Here is a 19,254-nt window from a genome sequence, read left to right on the forward strand (position 1 = left end):
ATAATATTTGAATATAAGAATATTTTTACTTTTGTTAGTTTGTAATTGTTTGGTTATATTTGATGCGGGCATGTTTTAAAATTTTTAGAATATTACTTTGTGCTTATATTAATTCAAGCCTATATATACTTCTTTTCAAACTTTCGTTTAGAAATAATTATCAACCTAGCAGACTTTTATTGTTTGCCAGGTTACAAATGATGAACCGGAACAAATGGGAAGAAGTGGTGACAGGGAAGCAGAAGTTTTGCTGCTTTCTAATGAAATGCCAAACCCTCATGCGAGGGATGCAGGCTCTACACCAGTTCCCCCTCTTCCTGATCTCAACATGCATCCTTTTGATCTCAACATGCTACCCACAGAGGAAGAGGTCGAGGAGGAGGAACACCGAGATTATACGGAAACCCATGAGTCAGAAATACAAAACCCTCGTCCTCATGTGGGTGAACCTCATATGTGTCATATGCCAGGATGAGTATGCAGCTGAGGAATTAGTTGGAGGTCTTCGATGTGGACATCAATATCATATGAAATGTATAAAGAAATGGTTGAGGAGGATCACCAAATGTCCAATTTGCAGAGTTATTTGTTGAAGGTGTTTTTTTTCAATAAACAGGCTTGTATGCCTTACAAATTAGCAACGCCTATATGTTAAATAAAATAAATTTATGCCTTCTCATTTCTCTAAGACCCATTTCTCTTGTAATTGTGAGCCCTTAATCTAGTGATGAGCAATAAGTTTACATCTCTTAAAAATAAAGTTCTCATCAAATTATGAGGTGATATGGTCTTATTTAAAAATTAAGATATTAATATCTGTAGTTTATATGTATTTTATGCTTATTACTAAATGATGGTAAATGTATTAATTGTTTGGTGAAAAATGTATGTTTTTCAACCCAATAAACTCGTGTTTTCACTCATAAAAATGAAGATGGTTTCTCCTAAATAAATATTTATATATAATGTTTACCTTTAAAACTTTGTGATCTTAGCAAAATAACAATTATCAACAAAGTGAAATAGAAAAATAAATATAATAATAAAATAGGTAAGATATATATATATATATATATATATATATATATATATATATATATATATAAAATTTGATAAAGATCAAATATAAAATTTGATAAAGATCAAATAAATATGGTGAGACCAAAAAGATACCCTTTTTACATAGAAGATAGTATATTTCATCTCAAGGTATAGTGATTAGAAAAGCACTTGTGATGATTCATGTTGAGCTGTAAAAGCTAATTCTTTGTTTGAGATTCTTTTATTGCGAATCTTCCCTATAGCGTGGTCATATTCATGTATTATCAAAAAAAAATTATGATTTGACGGTATTTCTAGAAGTTGAGGTTGGTTGTTGACTACAGGTTTTTCAATGAGTATTAGTGCTACTTCTACTTGGTCTTATTTTACTTGATTACCTTTAGCACATATTATTGTTTGCGCTCTTTTCATTGAATTAGGTGCATCATATGTAATGATAAAATAGTACGAATTGATGGTTTCTTTCAACTTCGTAAAATAAAGTCTTGGGTTGATGACTAGAGATTCAATGACGAAGCTTTATATCGACCTAGAATGTACATAACGATGGTGCACTTGATTGTTGTGAATTATTTAGACAATACTCTTATTCTATATGGGTTACGAAATAGCATGGAGTTAGGGAAATATGATCAAATTATATTCGGTGTCAAAATATGACCGATCTGGAGTATGTTTAGTATTTTGAATTTGAAAGAATGGTCAAGTTAGAGCATCTCTAACAGTGTCTTAATGCATTGCAAATAAGTACTACAAAATGATGAATCCTAAATTTGTTGTCACTATTTTATAGGTCAAATCTGTAATAATCGCAAGTTTCCAAGTACGTGAATAAAATAATTAATTAAGAGTTAATTATAACAATTTTTAAAGGCTAATTGCAATCAAAGAGGTAGTATAAAAACTCAGGAAAAATGAGTTTGGTGTTTCTTTTTGCAAAACAAAAAAATTGGGAGGTAAAGAAAGTGAGCCAGGAAGATATATTTGTTAACAAGGAAGAAACCCCTGCTCAACCAACTCTGAAATTAAAGTACACTTTCATTTCCTCTTCTTTCTCTAAATAAGTTAAAAAAGTATTACGTCAGTTTTAATGGCGGAATTTATGGTAGGCCTTATTGCTTTCTTCACACCTCAGGCTGTATATTTATTTATTTTTAAAAAAACTTTATACAGTTAAAACTTGTCTTGTAAGCCTAATATATTCATCCTTAATAAATTGCAAGCTAGGGTTAGAGATTCAATGGAAGCTGATAATATTAGATTGCTATACAATTAGGGTTTGTAACAAATTTTGGATTTAGAGAACTGTGTAATTGACTTTGAGTTGGTAGAACGAGGAAGGGGGCTGGCCGGAACTCGCGGCGGTGTCGCCGAAGGAGCCTCACGGTGGGGTGAAGAAAGCTAAGCGCGGGAAAGACAGTAATCGAACATATTAAATTATTTATGAGTCGAGCTTTGAGCTTGAAATTTAAGACTCGGCCAAGCTTGAGCACGAAATTTTTAATCTAGCTCGAGTCGAGCCTCGCAGTGTTCGGTTCGGCTCGGCACGATTACACCCTTATCTTGTTCATATTTTGGGGTATTTGTCACTCCAATATCAATTGATGTAAATGATAGTAATGAATATTGATAATATGAAGTTTAATTGTGATGCTACTAATTTCACAACTGGTATAGCTTGAATTGCTCAAGATGTCATTGTATTATTTTTTAGATTTAAGAATTTAAATATTTTATGTGTAAACGATCTGAAAACAAAATGACAAATTATAATTAGTTTTTTTTTGTTTCACAGTATTGTTGTAATTGACAGCTCGAAAGTTTGTTTTGGCTAAGTTTCAATAGTTTCAATATTTTGATGAATTTTTGCTTGTTCATAAAAAAATATAATTGTATTTGATCTTACGTAAACTAAAATTAAAATGTGAAACTAAGAATCATAAGATCATCTTTCTAAAATTGATTTGGTGAAATATTGTGATGTTCGATACATCAATTATCACTAGTTTAAAACCCAAAATTAAAATGTTATTTTTTTTAACAAAAAAATAAATTAAAAATCAAAACGATCTTTTTTCTAAAATTTTAGTCTCCGAGTTAGATACAGGGGCCGTTTGAGCAAGGTTAAAAGAAGTGAATTTTTTCTTAAACTAGAGAATAAAATGTTTTGAAATGAAGCAGAAGCTACAAGAGATAAGTTAGCATTCTCATTTTCTTAAAAGTGTTTCACTCCTTTACACAAACGAATCATGAGAATCAGAAGTGAGAAGGAGTTGTTTTTGTTAAACAAACGGGCCGTGTCAGTGTTGTATAAAATAAATACGAAAAAAGCTCCAGCGCATTCACACACTTTACATGTGTATACAGAATTACAGATTTCAACAGGAAAACCCGGAGAAAAGTTCAGAAACACAAAACCCAAATCAATAATCTGAATTGTAATAACAAGGGTGGATTATAATGGTGATTGCTAATTCCAGAAGAAGACTCCGATGAATCTCCACCGTCGATCGACACTACCAGGCACGTCGTTCTCTCCGGCGGTGGCTGTGAAGGCAAGAGTGGGATACCTAATGCTATTCTCGTTTCTCAATTCCATGTCGATTCCAATTCTGTCTCTGATCAGCCTGTATGTATTCTCTCTGATCTTTGGATAACTTAGCACGGTTTGCAAGATTTGACTCGATATTCGAAATGCTAATTAGTTTCGAGCCTGTCTGCTAATCTTTTTGTTCCGTGATTTGATTGCGATTTTTTTTAAATATGATTTAGAGGTGATTTTGTTGTAATTAAGTTACTCCATTATCTTTCTGGATAACTTAAATTTTAAGCCAGTTATGTGTTTTGTATTGCAAATGCGTATATATAGGTTATTGAAATTTGTAAGTAAATTAAATGATGAAAAGAGGGTACTTTTTGTTAAACATTGGTCTGCTTGTGATTTGTGAGATTCATATCTCGGGCCGAGCAGCTTGACTCGAATTACAATCTTATTCACATCCCTTGAATCGTGTAGGTTGTGAGAGTGATATTTAGTTATGTCCAGGCAAAGCTTACATAGAACTATAAAAACAAACATTTGATGCGAACATGATATGTAGCTCACATCAAAGATGAACCCCGTGACTACCACTTGGCAGGGTTTTGCAGAGAATGTTGCTTTACAGGGTAACTATTCTTGAATGTACAGACAACGTGAGAGTTTTAGGAAAAGGTTTGATACGTTTTTACTTATGCGTGAGGATGGTTCCAGAGTTGTACATTTTGTTAGATGTCTTAGTTATGTTCTTCACTGTCAAGTGTCAAGGCCAACTAATTTCAGTTTTAGAATGAAGATGCTTTCACCAACATATATAAATTCATTTCTCTTGTTTTATTTTCAAGCTCTTGTTTTTGAGTCAAGTGCTTATGCCTCTGTTGTCTTAAAGAGGAAGAAACACTCCAGAAGCCACACTTGAAACAAGAGAATACATATATAAATATATAAATAGTACAACAATTGTTATACTGCAGTCTGCCCGATTTTACTCTTCCCGTCCTGACATTTCAGAATAAACTGTATTAATCACTCGTTGAGGGCCACATTTGTTTGTGACAAGATCAGTACCTCGTATTCCGGTGTTTACCATTGACGATCATAAATTATTTACTGAAACATAAATAAAAAAGCCTCCAAATGTTAATTTTGCTCTATACTCCTCCAGTGACATTTTAAAGTTTTAAACGAGTCACTATCATTTAAAATTGGTAAAACAATTACAAAAACTATCATCTATATAAAGCAGTGTTATAATAAGCGGAAATCGGACTTAGTCGGTGAAAGCACTGCCTAGGTATTAATATAATAATCGGGGATTAATCGGAATGACTAATCGGATTGTTATCGGAATCAATTTAATATTATTTTTTAAATATATATATATTATAGATTTATAATTTTATATAATCAAAATAGAAAAATATTTACATATCACAAATAAAAAAAATACATGTATATATATTAGCACATAAAAAATGTATAATTTTAAGTATTTTCCATAATTACATGGCATAATCTAATAAAAAAATTGTGTATCATACATAATTTGATTTTAAAGTATAATTTTTCATAATCGATAAAATTATAATTGAATAGTTTTGATATTTTTTTAATTTTAATTACTTTTTAATTGTTTATAAAATTAAAATTGATATATTTTAATAAAAAACAAAAAAATAGTTTCTTTTGTAATCGACCGATTTTCGATCGATTTTTCCAAATTTTGACCGATTTTCACCAATTTTTTCAATCAATGTTTTTTTGTCTGATTAACGAATTATAATCAAGACGTTTTCCGCCCGGCTAGCGATTAATCGGCAATTAATCCCGATTTTTTAGAACACTAATATACTGTTAAGTTTTATAGTTTTACAAATAAGATTATAATTTTTCTACAAATTTGATAGAGGAAGTTGAGAAATCAATATAGGAGAAGCGAGTGGCGTGTAGGTGGCGCCTCTCAGAAATAAAAACTATCTTTTTTAGTTTCAGATATATTGGAACCAAGTTTCAGAACTACATTTTTCAAAATCTGCAATTTTTGGATGAAAAATATCAGAAATAAAAACTAATTTTTTTTAGTTTCGGATATATTAGAAGTTTTTCACAACTACCTTTCTCAAAATATTTAGCTAATAGTTGGGCTGGCAATTTTACCCAAGTTATTATTCATTGGCCCAAAAATGAAAAAGCCCAGTTCCCTGCCTATATAAGCATAGCATATTGTCCTTTGTATTCTACATTACCCTGCAATTGCGCGGTTTATACAAAAACCCCTTTGTATCGTACGCCGTTACTTACAGAGCACTCCAAACTCCAACAATAACCATCAACAAGCACCAACATCAACCTAGCTATTGAATCATATACAAGATGGCTATCTAGTGTTATCTCTCAATATAATGCAATGTAAACCGGTAATATGTTCTTTTATATCTTTCAATAATTCATTATTTTCTCCAGATTCAAAGACTTTTTACGGGATTATACACCTATAATTTGGATGATGGAGAATTATCTTCTTGCTGGTTGTGATGTGGTATGTTAATGTACCCCTCCTTATATATAGTTTTTATTAATTTGTATTTGAAATTGTTGTTTTGGAATTCTCCTATAATCATGTATACTTTTTAATATTGACGGTGAGTTTCCAAATTTTTAATATGTTTTATATTCGATATATATTTTGAAAAATATTTTGTTACTCCATATATTTTTCAGATTTATAAAGTAGCAAGTCAGGAATTTTTAAAAATTAGTTAGAATTGTTAATCAAGAAAAATTAGTTAAAATTTGTCTAAAATAAGTCCAACAATCATTTAGAGAGCAGAACTACTTTTGATATGTATTTACTTTTATTTAAAAAATTATGACCTAATTTGTAATCATTGTTATTCCCTCGATAAAATTTTTAATTATACTCAATATAATATTTGGATATATATTAATATATATTTTTAATTTATTATTTTGTTAGTTGTGTCATTATATTTGATACATTCAAGTTTTAATAATATTAGTTTAATATTACCATCTACTTGTATTAATTCAAGCATACAAATACTTCTATATATAACAATTTTTATTTTTAAAACAATCATCTAGCTAGCTAACTTTTATTATTTGGCAGGTTACAAATCTTGAACCCAAACAAATGGGAGTAGATGAGGAGGAACACAGAGATCATATGGCAACCCATGAGTTAGAAATACAAAACCCTCATCCTCATGTGGGTGATGCTGATTCAGCCGTTATTATTCGCACTCCAGCTGTCAACACAGAGATCATATGTCAGCTGTCTCCTCAAATAATCATCTGGAAAGGCGTGATCTCAAGGTAAAGTTGGAGAAGGCTACCAAACAGGCAGAGAGTGTTGATGAGGCCTAAGCAAAGAAGGCAATTAATGCCCAAGCTTCAGGTAAGAAGGCAATATACGAGGCTGTGGCCTCAACCACAAATTGTTTCAAGATTTGTATAGACAACTTTGTAGTATCCTTGGGCATTAGTGGTGAGGATAAATCTTTGGAGGACCATGTAAGTAAGCTTGTTAAGGCAATCCCCTTCGATGCTAGGGCCCCAGCTGATATGGCCGTTTAAGTGCCAGGGCAGGAAGGTGATGTTGGATAAAAAAAGGGATGCGGCAGAGAGCAACCCAGGATGTCTCAGGTGCAACTAACCCAGGAGGATTAACAAATGTCCAATTTGCAGAGCCTGGACCATTTCTGTTGAACATGTTCTTCAATAAACAAGCTTGTATGCCTTACTAATTAGCAAGACATATATGTTGAATAAAATAAATTTATGCCTCTTAATTTCTCTAAGACCCATTTCTCTTGTAATTATAAATGGTTTATCTAGTGATGAGCAATTAGTTTACATCTCTTGACAATAAATATCTTATCAAATTATGAACTCTGATATTATCTTATTTATAAATTAATTAAGATCCATATTAATATCCATGATATATATATGTACTTTATGCTTATTTCAAAATGATGGTAAACTGTATTGTTTGGGTGAAATGTATGTTTTTCAACCCAATAAACTTATGTTTTCACTCATGAAAATGAAGACGGTTTTTCTAATTAAATATTTATAAATAATGTTTACCTCTAAAACTTTGTGATCTTAGCAAAATAACAATTATCAACAAAGTGAAATAAATAAACAAATATAATAATAATATAGGTAAGATATATATATATATATATATATATATATATATATATATAATTTGATAAAGATCGAATATACTATTTTCAATGTAAAAAAATATCTTGTTCTGAATTGGTTATGATGAATGAGTATCGATCTACTAAGTCATAGACCAAATTATTTTTGTGTCCACAACTCACACATGATGAGCACAGTTAGTATTTTGAAAAGAAAATCAAGCTATAAAAATACGAATAATATATTAGTGAATAATATAAAAATCATTTCTTGTTGTTGTTGTTGCTATTATTATTATTATTATTATTATTATTATTATTATTATTATTATTATTATTATTATAAACATCATCATCGCAATCTTCACTATTATTAATATTAGTATACGTATATATTCCAACTAATGTTTAATAATGTTGACAGAAAGGTAGGAAATGGGAAATAATGGAGACCAACTTGAAAAAATAGATTATATTTATTTCAAAGAATGATATAGAAAAAATTCTAGTGTTTACGACTATATCTCATCTCATTAGTTAATCAAATCACTAGTACACATGATCTGTTATCACATGTGTTGATTGTTGTACCATGCTTTGATGCCTTGAATTTCCTCATATTACCTTTACTTAATGGGGTGCTAATTTCAAAACTCCTTACATCCACTACAAGAAAAGCGGTTATTTTCGACCGTCAAAATCTGGTCGAAAATAGCTATTTTCGACCGTTAACGGTCGAAATTAATTATTTTCGACCGGAAAAAGTTGGTCGAATATAAGCTAGTCAAAATTAAAAACCCGGTCGAAAATATTTAATTTCGACCAAATACGGTCGAAATTAATTTCGACCATATTTGGTCGAAATTATAAATTCGACCGAAGTTTGAAATTTTCAAAAATTCAAAAAAATTCAAATTTGCCGCCAAAAAGTATAATTTCGACCGAAATTGGTCGAATTTATACATGCTAAATTCGACCAAATCCGGTCGAATTTAACATACCACATTTTAAAAAAAAAATACAGCAGACTGTTGCACAATGCAGCATGAATGAGAAACTAAGACATAAAACCAACAAACAATCTCTTTAATTTTAAGGTAACAATAGTAACATGATTCTTGAAGAACACCAGTATTACTTATACATAAAAAATCCAAAGAAGTTTAAAACAAAGCATATATCAAACAAAACAAAGCATAAACTAAACTCAACTCAAACCCATAAATAAGTTTGTTTGTATCTACAATTTAGTTGAACATACATACGAACTTATGTATGTATATGTACGGTATCGGCAAACGAAAAGGGGTTGCCGGAAACAGGGGCCTCTTCATCATCGGCGCCGGAGATATTCACCAAAACGGTGCCGGAGGATTCGACAAAGTCGTTGGTGACTGTGTTAGCTTTGAGGATTTTTAGAGACTATACAGAAGACCTGCTCCATGAACAAGATAAAAAGTCCATTAGCTCCACAGCGACGGGAACTGAACCGCGTTCATTTTGGGAGAGATGAACCGGGAAGAGTTTTAAAAATATAGCTGCAGAGAGATTATATGGAGGAAGAGAGAGAGAAGGGGTACCTCGGGCCGTCGGGCGTGTATAGCTTGTTGTATCATGTATGTATGAATTGCTGCGGGCGACACTGAAGAAAAGGTATGTGGGGAGCTCATTGAGAGTTTAAGTTAACCTTTTTATACAATGAACAGATGACAAAAACTGGTTAATAAGTTTTTGTTTTTAATATTTAAGCTTGTATCCAAACTTTTTGGATTTAATATATTTTAGTGGTATTATTAAAATTTCAGAAAATTATTAAGTTTGATTCATATAATACTTCTAACTAGTGTTATTTCCCGGTTGTTATTTTGAATTATTTAAAAATAATTATCGATAAAACAATTTTATATAAATTAATATTAATATAATTTGATATTAATAAATATTTTAGTTATATTATTAAATTTTGGGATCTTTTTAAAAATACCCATCTGTAAAATCATTTTTTTAAAAATACTACCATCTTTTTCATTGTTTTTAAAAATACCTTTTCATAAAAATTTTTTTTCAAAAATACGATTTGCAACTTTTGCAACCTCATTTGCAACCTTGGGCGGCGCAGCCGTAAAAGTTGCAAATGAGGTTGCAAAAGTTGCAAATAAAAATGAAAAGTTGCAACGGTTGCAACTGCAATTGCAACTAGTTCAACTGAAAACAGTAAGTTGCAAATGAGGTTGCAAAAGTTGCAACTGCAGTTGCAACTTTTGCAACTTCAGTTGACTGCAGTTGCAACTTTTGCAACTTCAGTTGCAACTGCAGTTGCAACTTTTGCAACTTCAGTTGCAACCTCAGTTGCAACTTTTGCAACTGAAAACTGTAAGTAACAACAGATATATGGTGTGCCCCTGGCGGGGCCATTAGAATACAATAGAATCAACTGAATGCAACCATATGCAACTGAATACAACCATATGCAACCATATATGCAATTACAAATACTGATTTCAACCATATATATATATATATATATATATATATATATATATATATATATCGATTCCGAAAATGAGGTCGAAAATGACATTTGAAAACTGGAACTTGAAATCAGAAATTCAGTTGCAGATGAAGTTGCAAAAGAGGTTGCAACACGGCTGGCTAGTTGCAAATGAGGTTGCAAAAGTTGCAAACAGTATTTTTGAAAAAACAATTTTATGAAAAGGTATTTTTAAAAATAATTCTGGAAGGTAGTATTTTTGTAAATAATTAAAGAAAAGGTAGGTAGTTTTGTAGATTTCCCTTAAATTTTTAATAAATATTAAATTTATATAATTTGATATTCTAACAGCCAACTGATAATTTGACTAGTAAATCTAAATTTTGTATACTCCTAATTTGTTAATTTGAATTTTTTAAAAATAATTCTCAATGATCCAACCTTATAGATGTTAAGATCGATCTATTTTAGTCATATTCCTAAAACTCACAAAATATTAAACAAATATAATTTGAAATTTTAATAGTCAACTAATAATTTTACTAGTACATCTCTAGTGCATAATCCTATTTTGGTCCAATCTGATGTTAATATCGATATATCTTAGTCATATTCCAAAATTTTCAATAAATATTAAATTTATATAATTTAAAATTTAACAGTCAACTGATAATTTGACTAATACATCTATAACTTGTATACTCTTGGTTTGGTAATTTGAACTATTTAAAATAATTATCAATGATCCAATAATTATTAATGATCCAACCTTATCGATGTAATGATCAGCATATTTTAGTCATATTCCTAAATTTCAATACATATTAAATTTATATGATTTGAGATTTGGACAATCGATGGATAATTTGACTATTACATCTAAATATTGTATACTCCTGGTTTGTTAATTTGATTTTTAAAAAAATAATTATCAATGATCCAACCTTATGGATGTTGATCCAACCTTATGGATGTTAAGATCGATATATTTTAATCATATTCTTAAAATTTCAACAAATATTAAATTTATATGATTTGAGATTATAACAGTCAACTGATTATTTGACTATTATATCTAAATCGTGTATACTCGTGATTTGGTAGTTTGAATTTTTTTTAAAATATTTATCGATGATCCAACCTTACAGATGTTAAGATTGATTAACTTTAGTCATATCTCTAAAATTTCAAAATATATTAAATTAATATGATTTGTGATTATAAGAGTCAACTGATAGTTTGACTAGTTCTTTGTACTAGCGTTTAGTCTAGAATTGTCATTTGAATTTTTAAAAAATAATTATCACTGAGCAGATCGCAAAAAATTATTATCAATATATTTTAGTAATATTCCTAAAGTTTGATAAAATATTATTTTATTTGATATAAGATTTTAATAGTCAACTAGTATTTCTAATCAGCATCAATCCGGTCATATCATGTATTATTGAATAAAATAAAATTTATGACAACACATAATAAAGATATTCATGTTTGTTTTAATTTTTATGTTGATCAATGCAAGAATTTGTAATAAACTAGCAACATTAGTGATTTTATAAAAAAGAATATAATTTCAATTATATTTGGCCGATTTAATAATTTCGACCATTTCTGGTGGAAATTATTAAATTCGACCAGAAAAGGTCGAAATTGTTAAATTCGACCAAAAATGGTCGAAAATAATAAGTTCGACCGGAAATGGTCGAAAATAATAAATTCGACCGGAAATGGTCGAAAATAATAAATTCGACCGGAAATGGTCGAAAATAATAAATTCGACCAGAAATGGTCGAAATTAGTTCAAAATTTTTTGAACAGAATTAGGCGGTAATTTTCCCGCTCAAAATTTTTGGGCGGGAACTTTCCCCCTTAATTTTGTGGTAAAAATAAATTCGACCATGTTTGGTCGAAATTATTAATTTCGACCATTTTTGGTCGAAATTAATAATTTCGACCAAAAATGGTCGAAATTAGTTGAAATTTTTTGGGCGGGAACTTTCCCCCCTTTATTTTGCCATCAAAATTTTATACCAACTAAAAAAATGGTCGAATTTCTGTCTATTTTCGACCAACTAAATTCGACCGGAAATATTTTCGACCAATTAAATTCGACCGGAAGTATTTTCGACCGAGTTTGGTCGAAATAATTATTTTCGACCGTTTACGGTCGAAAATAGCCGCCGGTCGAAAATAACCGCTTTTCTTGTAGTGATCAAAAATATGTGTAACACTCTAAGCCTTAATTAGGACAAGATAGCCCAACCAAAGATTTATAAACTATCTTTCTAATTTCATGGGCCCAAATTGAAAAAGCCCAATTAGCCGCCTATTTAATCATAACACATTACCCTATCAAACCCGCATTGTCCTACAAGCCACAAATCAGCAGCCTATATAATCATAACACATTACCCTAGCTATCAAACCCACTTTGTCCTACAGGATACAAATCTGCCGCCTATATATAAAACCAGTTAAATTTGCTTCAAGAAATTACAAATCAACAGAAACTTCCAACAATGGGCACCAACTATTGGTTGAAGAGTCTAGCAATCACCCAGGTCAATCAAGCTATCAAATGATATTAGAGGATGGTTATTCAGAATTATCACTCAGTCATCAGCAACTTACACCACCAATATCCTCTTTTGTATCTTTCACTAATTCATTATTTATAGCATGATGCAAATACTCTTTATCCCCTTTAAACAACTATTATAGGCATGACCGTGAATTATTCTCTTTATAATTGTTTTTTGTTTAGTATTTGTACTTGTTATTTTAAAACTCTTGTAATTATGTATGATTCTTATGAGCCAAACTAATAGGCTTTATAATTTGTATTAAAATATCTTATATTTAATTTAATTGATGAAATAATATTATCTATTAAATATAATTAATGAAAGAATATTATCAAAGAATATTTAATGACTCCATGTGTTTTTTCTAATTTGTAAAATATGAAGTCAATAATATATAAAAATTAGTTGAAGATGTTTAGAAATAATTTTTTTAAACATCTGTAAAATTAATATAAAATAAATTGAAATCATTTAAAGAGATGAGTTACTTTCGATATGTATTTATTTTTATTTTTATCTTTTCTAATGTATAAGTATTGTTTTTACCTTAAAAGATTAAGTAAATAATATACTTAATATAATATTTGCTTATAAGAATATTTAATTTACCTAGTTTGTTACTTGTTTGGCTATATTTGATGCATACATGTTTTAAAATTATTTATTACTTTGTATTTGTATTAATTATTGTTTTCCAGGTTACAAATGATGAACAAGAACAAATGGGAATAAGTGATGATAGGGAAGCAGAAGTTTTGCTGCTTTCTAATGAAATGCAAAACCCTAATGTGAGGGATGCAGCTGCTGCTATCTCTACACGGATCTCAACATGCTACCACCGACAGAGGAAGAATTGGAAGAGGAGGAATACAAAACCCTCGTCCTCATGTGGGTGAAGCAAGTGCAGCCGTTAGTATTTCCACTCGGGTCAGCCCTATTATTGATCTCAACCTCCATCCTCTTGATCTTAACATGCCACCCACACAAGAAGAAGATAATGGACAACCCAGAGATCATCGGGCAATGCATGTCTTCCAGAATAATCATCCTTCCCTTCAAATTCACTCTCCTCAAGTAATTTCATCTCCCTCTTTCCATTGTTAAAATTTTTCTATAATTTTGTTCTTGATTTAGTACCCACTTAAAGTTGCCCTGAACCTCAATCATTTTGCCAATATTGTCATTCAAGCCAAAGGTAACTCATGTTTAATATTCGCATGGCATAAATTTATATCTAATATGCTTTCTTCCTCATCTGAATTCTTGTAGGAGGAAGTCTCTAGGACCGCAAGAGCACTTGATCCCCAGCTACAGCTACAGCTACTTTTCAGATTATTAAATTCACATTTTCAGCAAATTATGGGACCAGTTGATAGCAGCAGATTGTCAGAGGGAACAATTATGCAACATTTACAAATAAGATATTGTAATGCAACAACTACTACAAGTCCTAGTCCTAGCCAAGAACCTGATATATGTGTCATATGCCAGGATGAGTATGCAGCTGAGGAATTAGTTGGGGGTCTTCAATGTGGACATGAATATCATGTGCAATGTATAAGGCAATGGTTGAGGAGGATCAACAAATGTCCAATTTGCAGAGCCACGGCCATATTTGTTGAACCTGTTTTTTTCCAATAAGCAGGCTTGTATGCCTTACAAATAGCAAGGCATTTATGTTAAATAAAATAAATTTATGCCTCCTAATTTCTATGAGACCCATTTCTCTTGTAATGATAAGTGGTTATTAATCCAGTGATGAGCAATGATTTTACATCTCTTTGAAAATAAATTTGTTATCAAATTATGTGCTCTCATATGGTCTTATTTATAGATTAAGATATTGATATCCATAATTTATATGTATTTTACGCTTATTACTAAATGAAGGTAGAATGTATTGTTTGGGTGAGATGTATGTTTTTCAACCCAATAAACTTATATATGTTTTCACTCATGAAAAATGAAGATGGTTTTTTCTAATTAGATGTTTAAATATAATATTTACCTTTAAAATTTGGGATCTTAGCAAAATAACAATTATTATCAAACTGAAACAAAAAAATACATAAAATAATAAAATAGGCAATATATATATATATATATATATATATATATATATATATATATATATATATAATTTGATAAAGATCGAATATTATTTTCCATGTAATTTTTTCTATCTATGATATAATACCAATCATGGTATAATTTGTACATCATTATGATGTAAAACCATCTCATGTCCTGGCGATGAGAGAAACTTAAAAAAAATAGTTCTAATAAATATAACGGAAATGAAAGTTAGGGTGATAGCTAGGAATGACATAGCAGCCCATAAAAAAACTCTTATTTGGTGTCAATGTTTATATAAAAACTCCAGAGAATGAAACTTTTTGAATTTCTGGTAGTTAATTCACCATGATAATAAAAAAAAAATTGTTATTTATTAAGATACTACCTAGATCACATTTCTTAGGTTAGGAATTCATTGTATGCCTCAATACTAATATTGCAATATTAATTCCTACACACTATATATAGGAAGATAATTCTAGTCAAAATGACATATTTCACTTCTTCTTTTTTATGAGACATTTGCCAAACAATTTGCCTAAATTCAGTCTCAATCTCAAACTCCATGCAATTAGGTAGTTTTTAATTATGGGGAGGTGCTAATTATATTATCTTAAATGGGTTAGCAAGTATAATTATATAAAACACCTTGATTAGAAAATCAAATGTGATTTATAGTGGGCTATAAAAAATTTCATAGTGGGCTATAAAAACTTGTTCTTTGTTTGAGAATATTTACGACAAGAAAGAATCGGAATTGATAGATATATTTCTCGAAACAAACAAAAAAGATCTCTTACTTCCTCGAGGCCAGGCCGGCCAGAAATTCTGAGCGAATCAGCTCTCCCGTAAGCGGGTCCGTTGACTGTCCGTTGGAGGTAGGACCAACACCATTCGAAGGTGGGTGGCCCGCCCCGCGTTCCTTCCTTCCTAGTTTCCTTGTGCCTCCAACTCAAAAGTGAGTTATTACTTAGATTAGAGTTAGGGGTATTGGGGTGGCAACAGAGCGGAGAGTTGGATTTCACTCGACTGTCTACGTTCGCACAGTGGTCAGAATCATGTATTACAAAAGTTGTGGGGTTTGCTTTTATGTCATGGTATCTCTAGAGAGGTTACATGCATGTGAACTACTAGGTAAATATTAGTGCTCCTACTACTTGATCTTATTCTACTTGATTAACTTCTGTGGAGATTCTTGTTTTTTTTTTCCCTTTTCACTGGATTGCGTGCATCCTATGTAGTGAATGATAAAACGTTGCTAATTTGGAGGTTTCTTTCAACTTCGATAACAAAGTTTTCCCTAAGTTAATGACTCCGTATTCCTTATTTGTTAACTACTGGTTCTTAGATAAGTATTAGTATACTTCTACTTCATCATATTCAACTTGAAATATTCCTTATCTGTTAATTATTACTTTGTACTTGTATTAATTCAAGCATATATATACTTCTTTTTAAATTTTCATTTAAAAATAATCATCCAGCTAGCTGACTTTTATTGTTTGCCAGGTTACAAATGTTGAACGGGAACAAATGGGAAGAAGGGATGACAGAGAAGCAGATGTTTTGCTGCTTTCTAATGAAACGCGAAACCCTAATGTGAGGGATGCAGCTGCTACTATATATTCAAGCCAAAGGTAACTCATGTTTAATATTCACATGGCATAAATTTATATCTAATATGCTTTCTTCCTCGTCTCTGAATTCTTGTAGGAGGAAGTCTCTAGGACCCGAAGAGCACTTGATCCCCAACTACAGCTACTTGTCAGATTATATAATTCATATTTTCAGCAAATGGGACGAGTTGATAGCAGCAGATTGTCAGAGGGAACAATTATAAATGCTACAACTACAAGTCCTAGCCAAGAACCTATATGAAATTACTTGGAGGTCTTCGATGTGGACATGAATATCATGTGAAATGTATAAAGAAATGGTTGAGGAAGATCAACAAATGTTCAATTTGCAGAACCACGGCCATTTTTGTTGAACATGTTTTTCTTCGATAACAGACATGTACGCCTTACAAATTAGCAACCCATATATGTTAAATAAAATAAATTTATGCCTCCTAATTTCTCTAAGACCCGTTTCTCTAGTAATTATAATTAATTGGTTAATATATTTATTATTAAGACTAGTATTAGTATATATTTCGACTAATATGAAAATAATGTGGATAGAAAGGTAGGAAGTGGGGAATAATGAAGACCGACCTGGAAAAAAAAGATTATTTTTAGTTTCAAAGGATGATATAGAAAAATACTTAAATTTACCTAAAAATTGAAAATGACCCGTAGTTGTGACTATATCTCAATAGTTATGAAAGTACTAGTACACATAATTTGTTACCATGCACATTTGTTGTACCAAGCGTTGATGCCTTGAATTTACTCATATTACCTTTACTTAATCAGGAGCTAATTTCAAAACTGGTTACATCAAAAATATAGGTAACACTCCGAAAACTGGTTACATCAAAAATATAGGTAACACTCCGAGCCTTAGCAAGATGTTTATATCGGAAGCGTGAGTGGACAAGGTAGCACAACCCATGATTTAGAAACTATCTTTCTAATTTCATGGGCCCAAATTGAAAAGGCCCAATTAGCCGCCTATATAATCATAACACATTGCCCTATCAAACCAACATTGTCCTACAAATCCGCCGCTCACCTATATATAAAACCAGTTAAATTTGAATTTGCTTCAGAAAGTTACAATCAATGGAAACTTCCAACAGTGAACACCATTTTGAACATGAAGAGTCTCACAACCACCCACGTCAACCAAGCTATGGAATGATATTAAACTTTAGTTATTTAGAATTACCACTCAATCATCCTTCTGGTCAGGTAATACAACGTACACCATTAATATCCTCTTTTGTATTTTATAATAATTCATTATTTATGGTGATGTAAATACTCTATATCCCCTTTAATCACCTATTATAGGCATGACAGTGAATTATCATGTTGTTGGTTATTGTTAGGTATTTTAACATATATCTTCCTATACTTGCTTTTTGTTTAGTATCTAAGCTTGTTATCTGAAGCTCTCTTGTAATCATGTATGATTCTAATGGGCCGAACTAAAAGGTTTTATAACTTTTATGAAATTGTTTTGTAAATAATATAATTAATGAAAGAATATTATTGAAAAATATTTTATTAATCCATGTGTTTTTTCTGATTTTAAAAATATGAATTCAATATTTATTCAAAAAAATATGAAGTTAATAATATGTAAAAATTAGTTAAAGATATTTAGCAATTAAATATTTTTTTGTAAACGTTTGTAAAAATTAACCGAAATAAATTTGAAGTCATTTAAAGAGATGTGCTACTTTAGGTATGTATTTATTTTTATTTTTATTTTTTTCTAATGTATGAGTATTGCTTTTATCTTAAAAGATTAAGTAAATATAGTGAATATAATATTTGAATATAAGAATATTTTTACTTTTGTTAGTTTGTTAGTTGTTTGGATATATTTGATGCAGGCATGTTTTAAAATTATTAGAATATTACTTTGTACTTGTATTAGTTTAAGATTATATATACTTCTTTTCAAACTTTCAGTTTGGAAATAATCGTCAACCTAGCTGATTTTTATTGTTTGTCAGGTTACAAATGATGAACCGGTACAAATGGGAAGAAGTGGTGACAGGGAAGCAGAAGTTTTGCTGCTTTCTAATGAAGTGCAAAACCCTCATGTGAGGGATGCAGATGATACTATCTCTACACCAGTTCCCCCTCTTCCTCATCTCAACATGCATCCTTTTGATCTCAACATGCTACCCACAGAGGAAGAGGTCGAGGAGGACGAACACCGAGATCATACGGAAACCCATGAGTCAGAAACACAAAACCCTCGTCCTCATGTGGGTGAACCTGATATATGTGTCATATGTCAGGATGAGTATGCAGCTGAGGAATTAGTTGGAGATCTTCGATGTGGACATCAATATCATATGAAATGTATAAAGAAATGGTTGAGGAGGATCACCAAATGTCCAATTTGCAGAGACACCGCCATATTTGTTCAACGTGTTTTTTTTCAATAAACAGGCTTGTATGCCTTACAAATTAGCAACGCCTATATGTTAAATAAAATAAATTTATGCCTTCTAATTTTTCTAAGACCCATTTAATTCTCTTGTAATTGTGAGCCGTTAATCTAATGATGAGCAATACGTTTACATCTTTTGAAAATAAAGTTCTTATCAAATTATGAGGTGATATGGTCTTATTTATAAATCAAGATATTAATATATGCAATTTATATGTATTTTATGCTTATTACTAAATGATGGTAAAA

General features: G+C 30.7%; 1 protein-coding gene across 1 annotated transcript; it reads left to right on the forward strand.

The window, feature by feature from the left end:
- Positions 1-214: 214 nt before the first annotated feature.
- On the forward strand, positions 215-19,000 carry LOC108194856 (uncharacterized). The gene is made up of 6 exons (XM_017361794.2): positions 215-443; positions 3,543-3,691; positions 13,554-13,643; positions 16,441-16,568; positions 17,645-17,786; positions 18,560-19,000. Exons 1-6 carry the CDS (start codon positions 215-217, stop codon positions 18,998-19,000), a joined length of 1,179 nt encoding a protein of 392 aa, XP_017217283.2.
- The last annotated feature ends 254 nt before the right edge of the window (positions 19,001-19,254 follow it).

This window comes from Daucus carota, chromosome 7 (genome assembly GCF_001625215.2).
Source record: "Daucus carota subsp. sativus chromosome 7, DH1 v3.0, whole genome shotgun sequence".
In the NCBI taxonomy this organism is placed as follows: Eukaryota; Viridiplantae; Streptophyta; class Magnoliopsida; order Apiales; family Apiaceae; genus Daucus; species Daucus carota.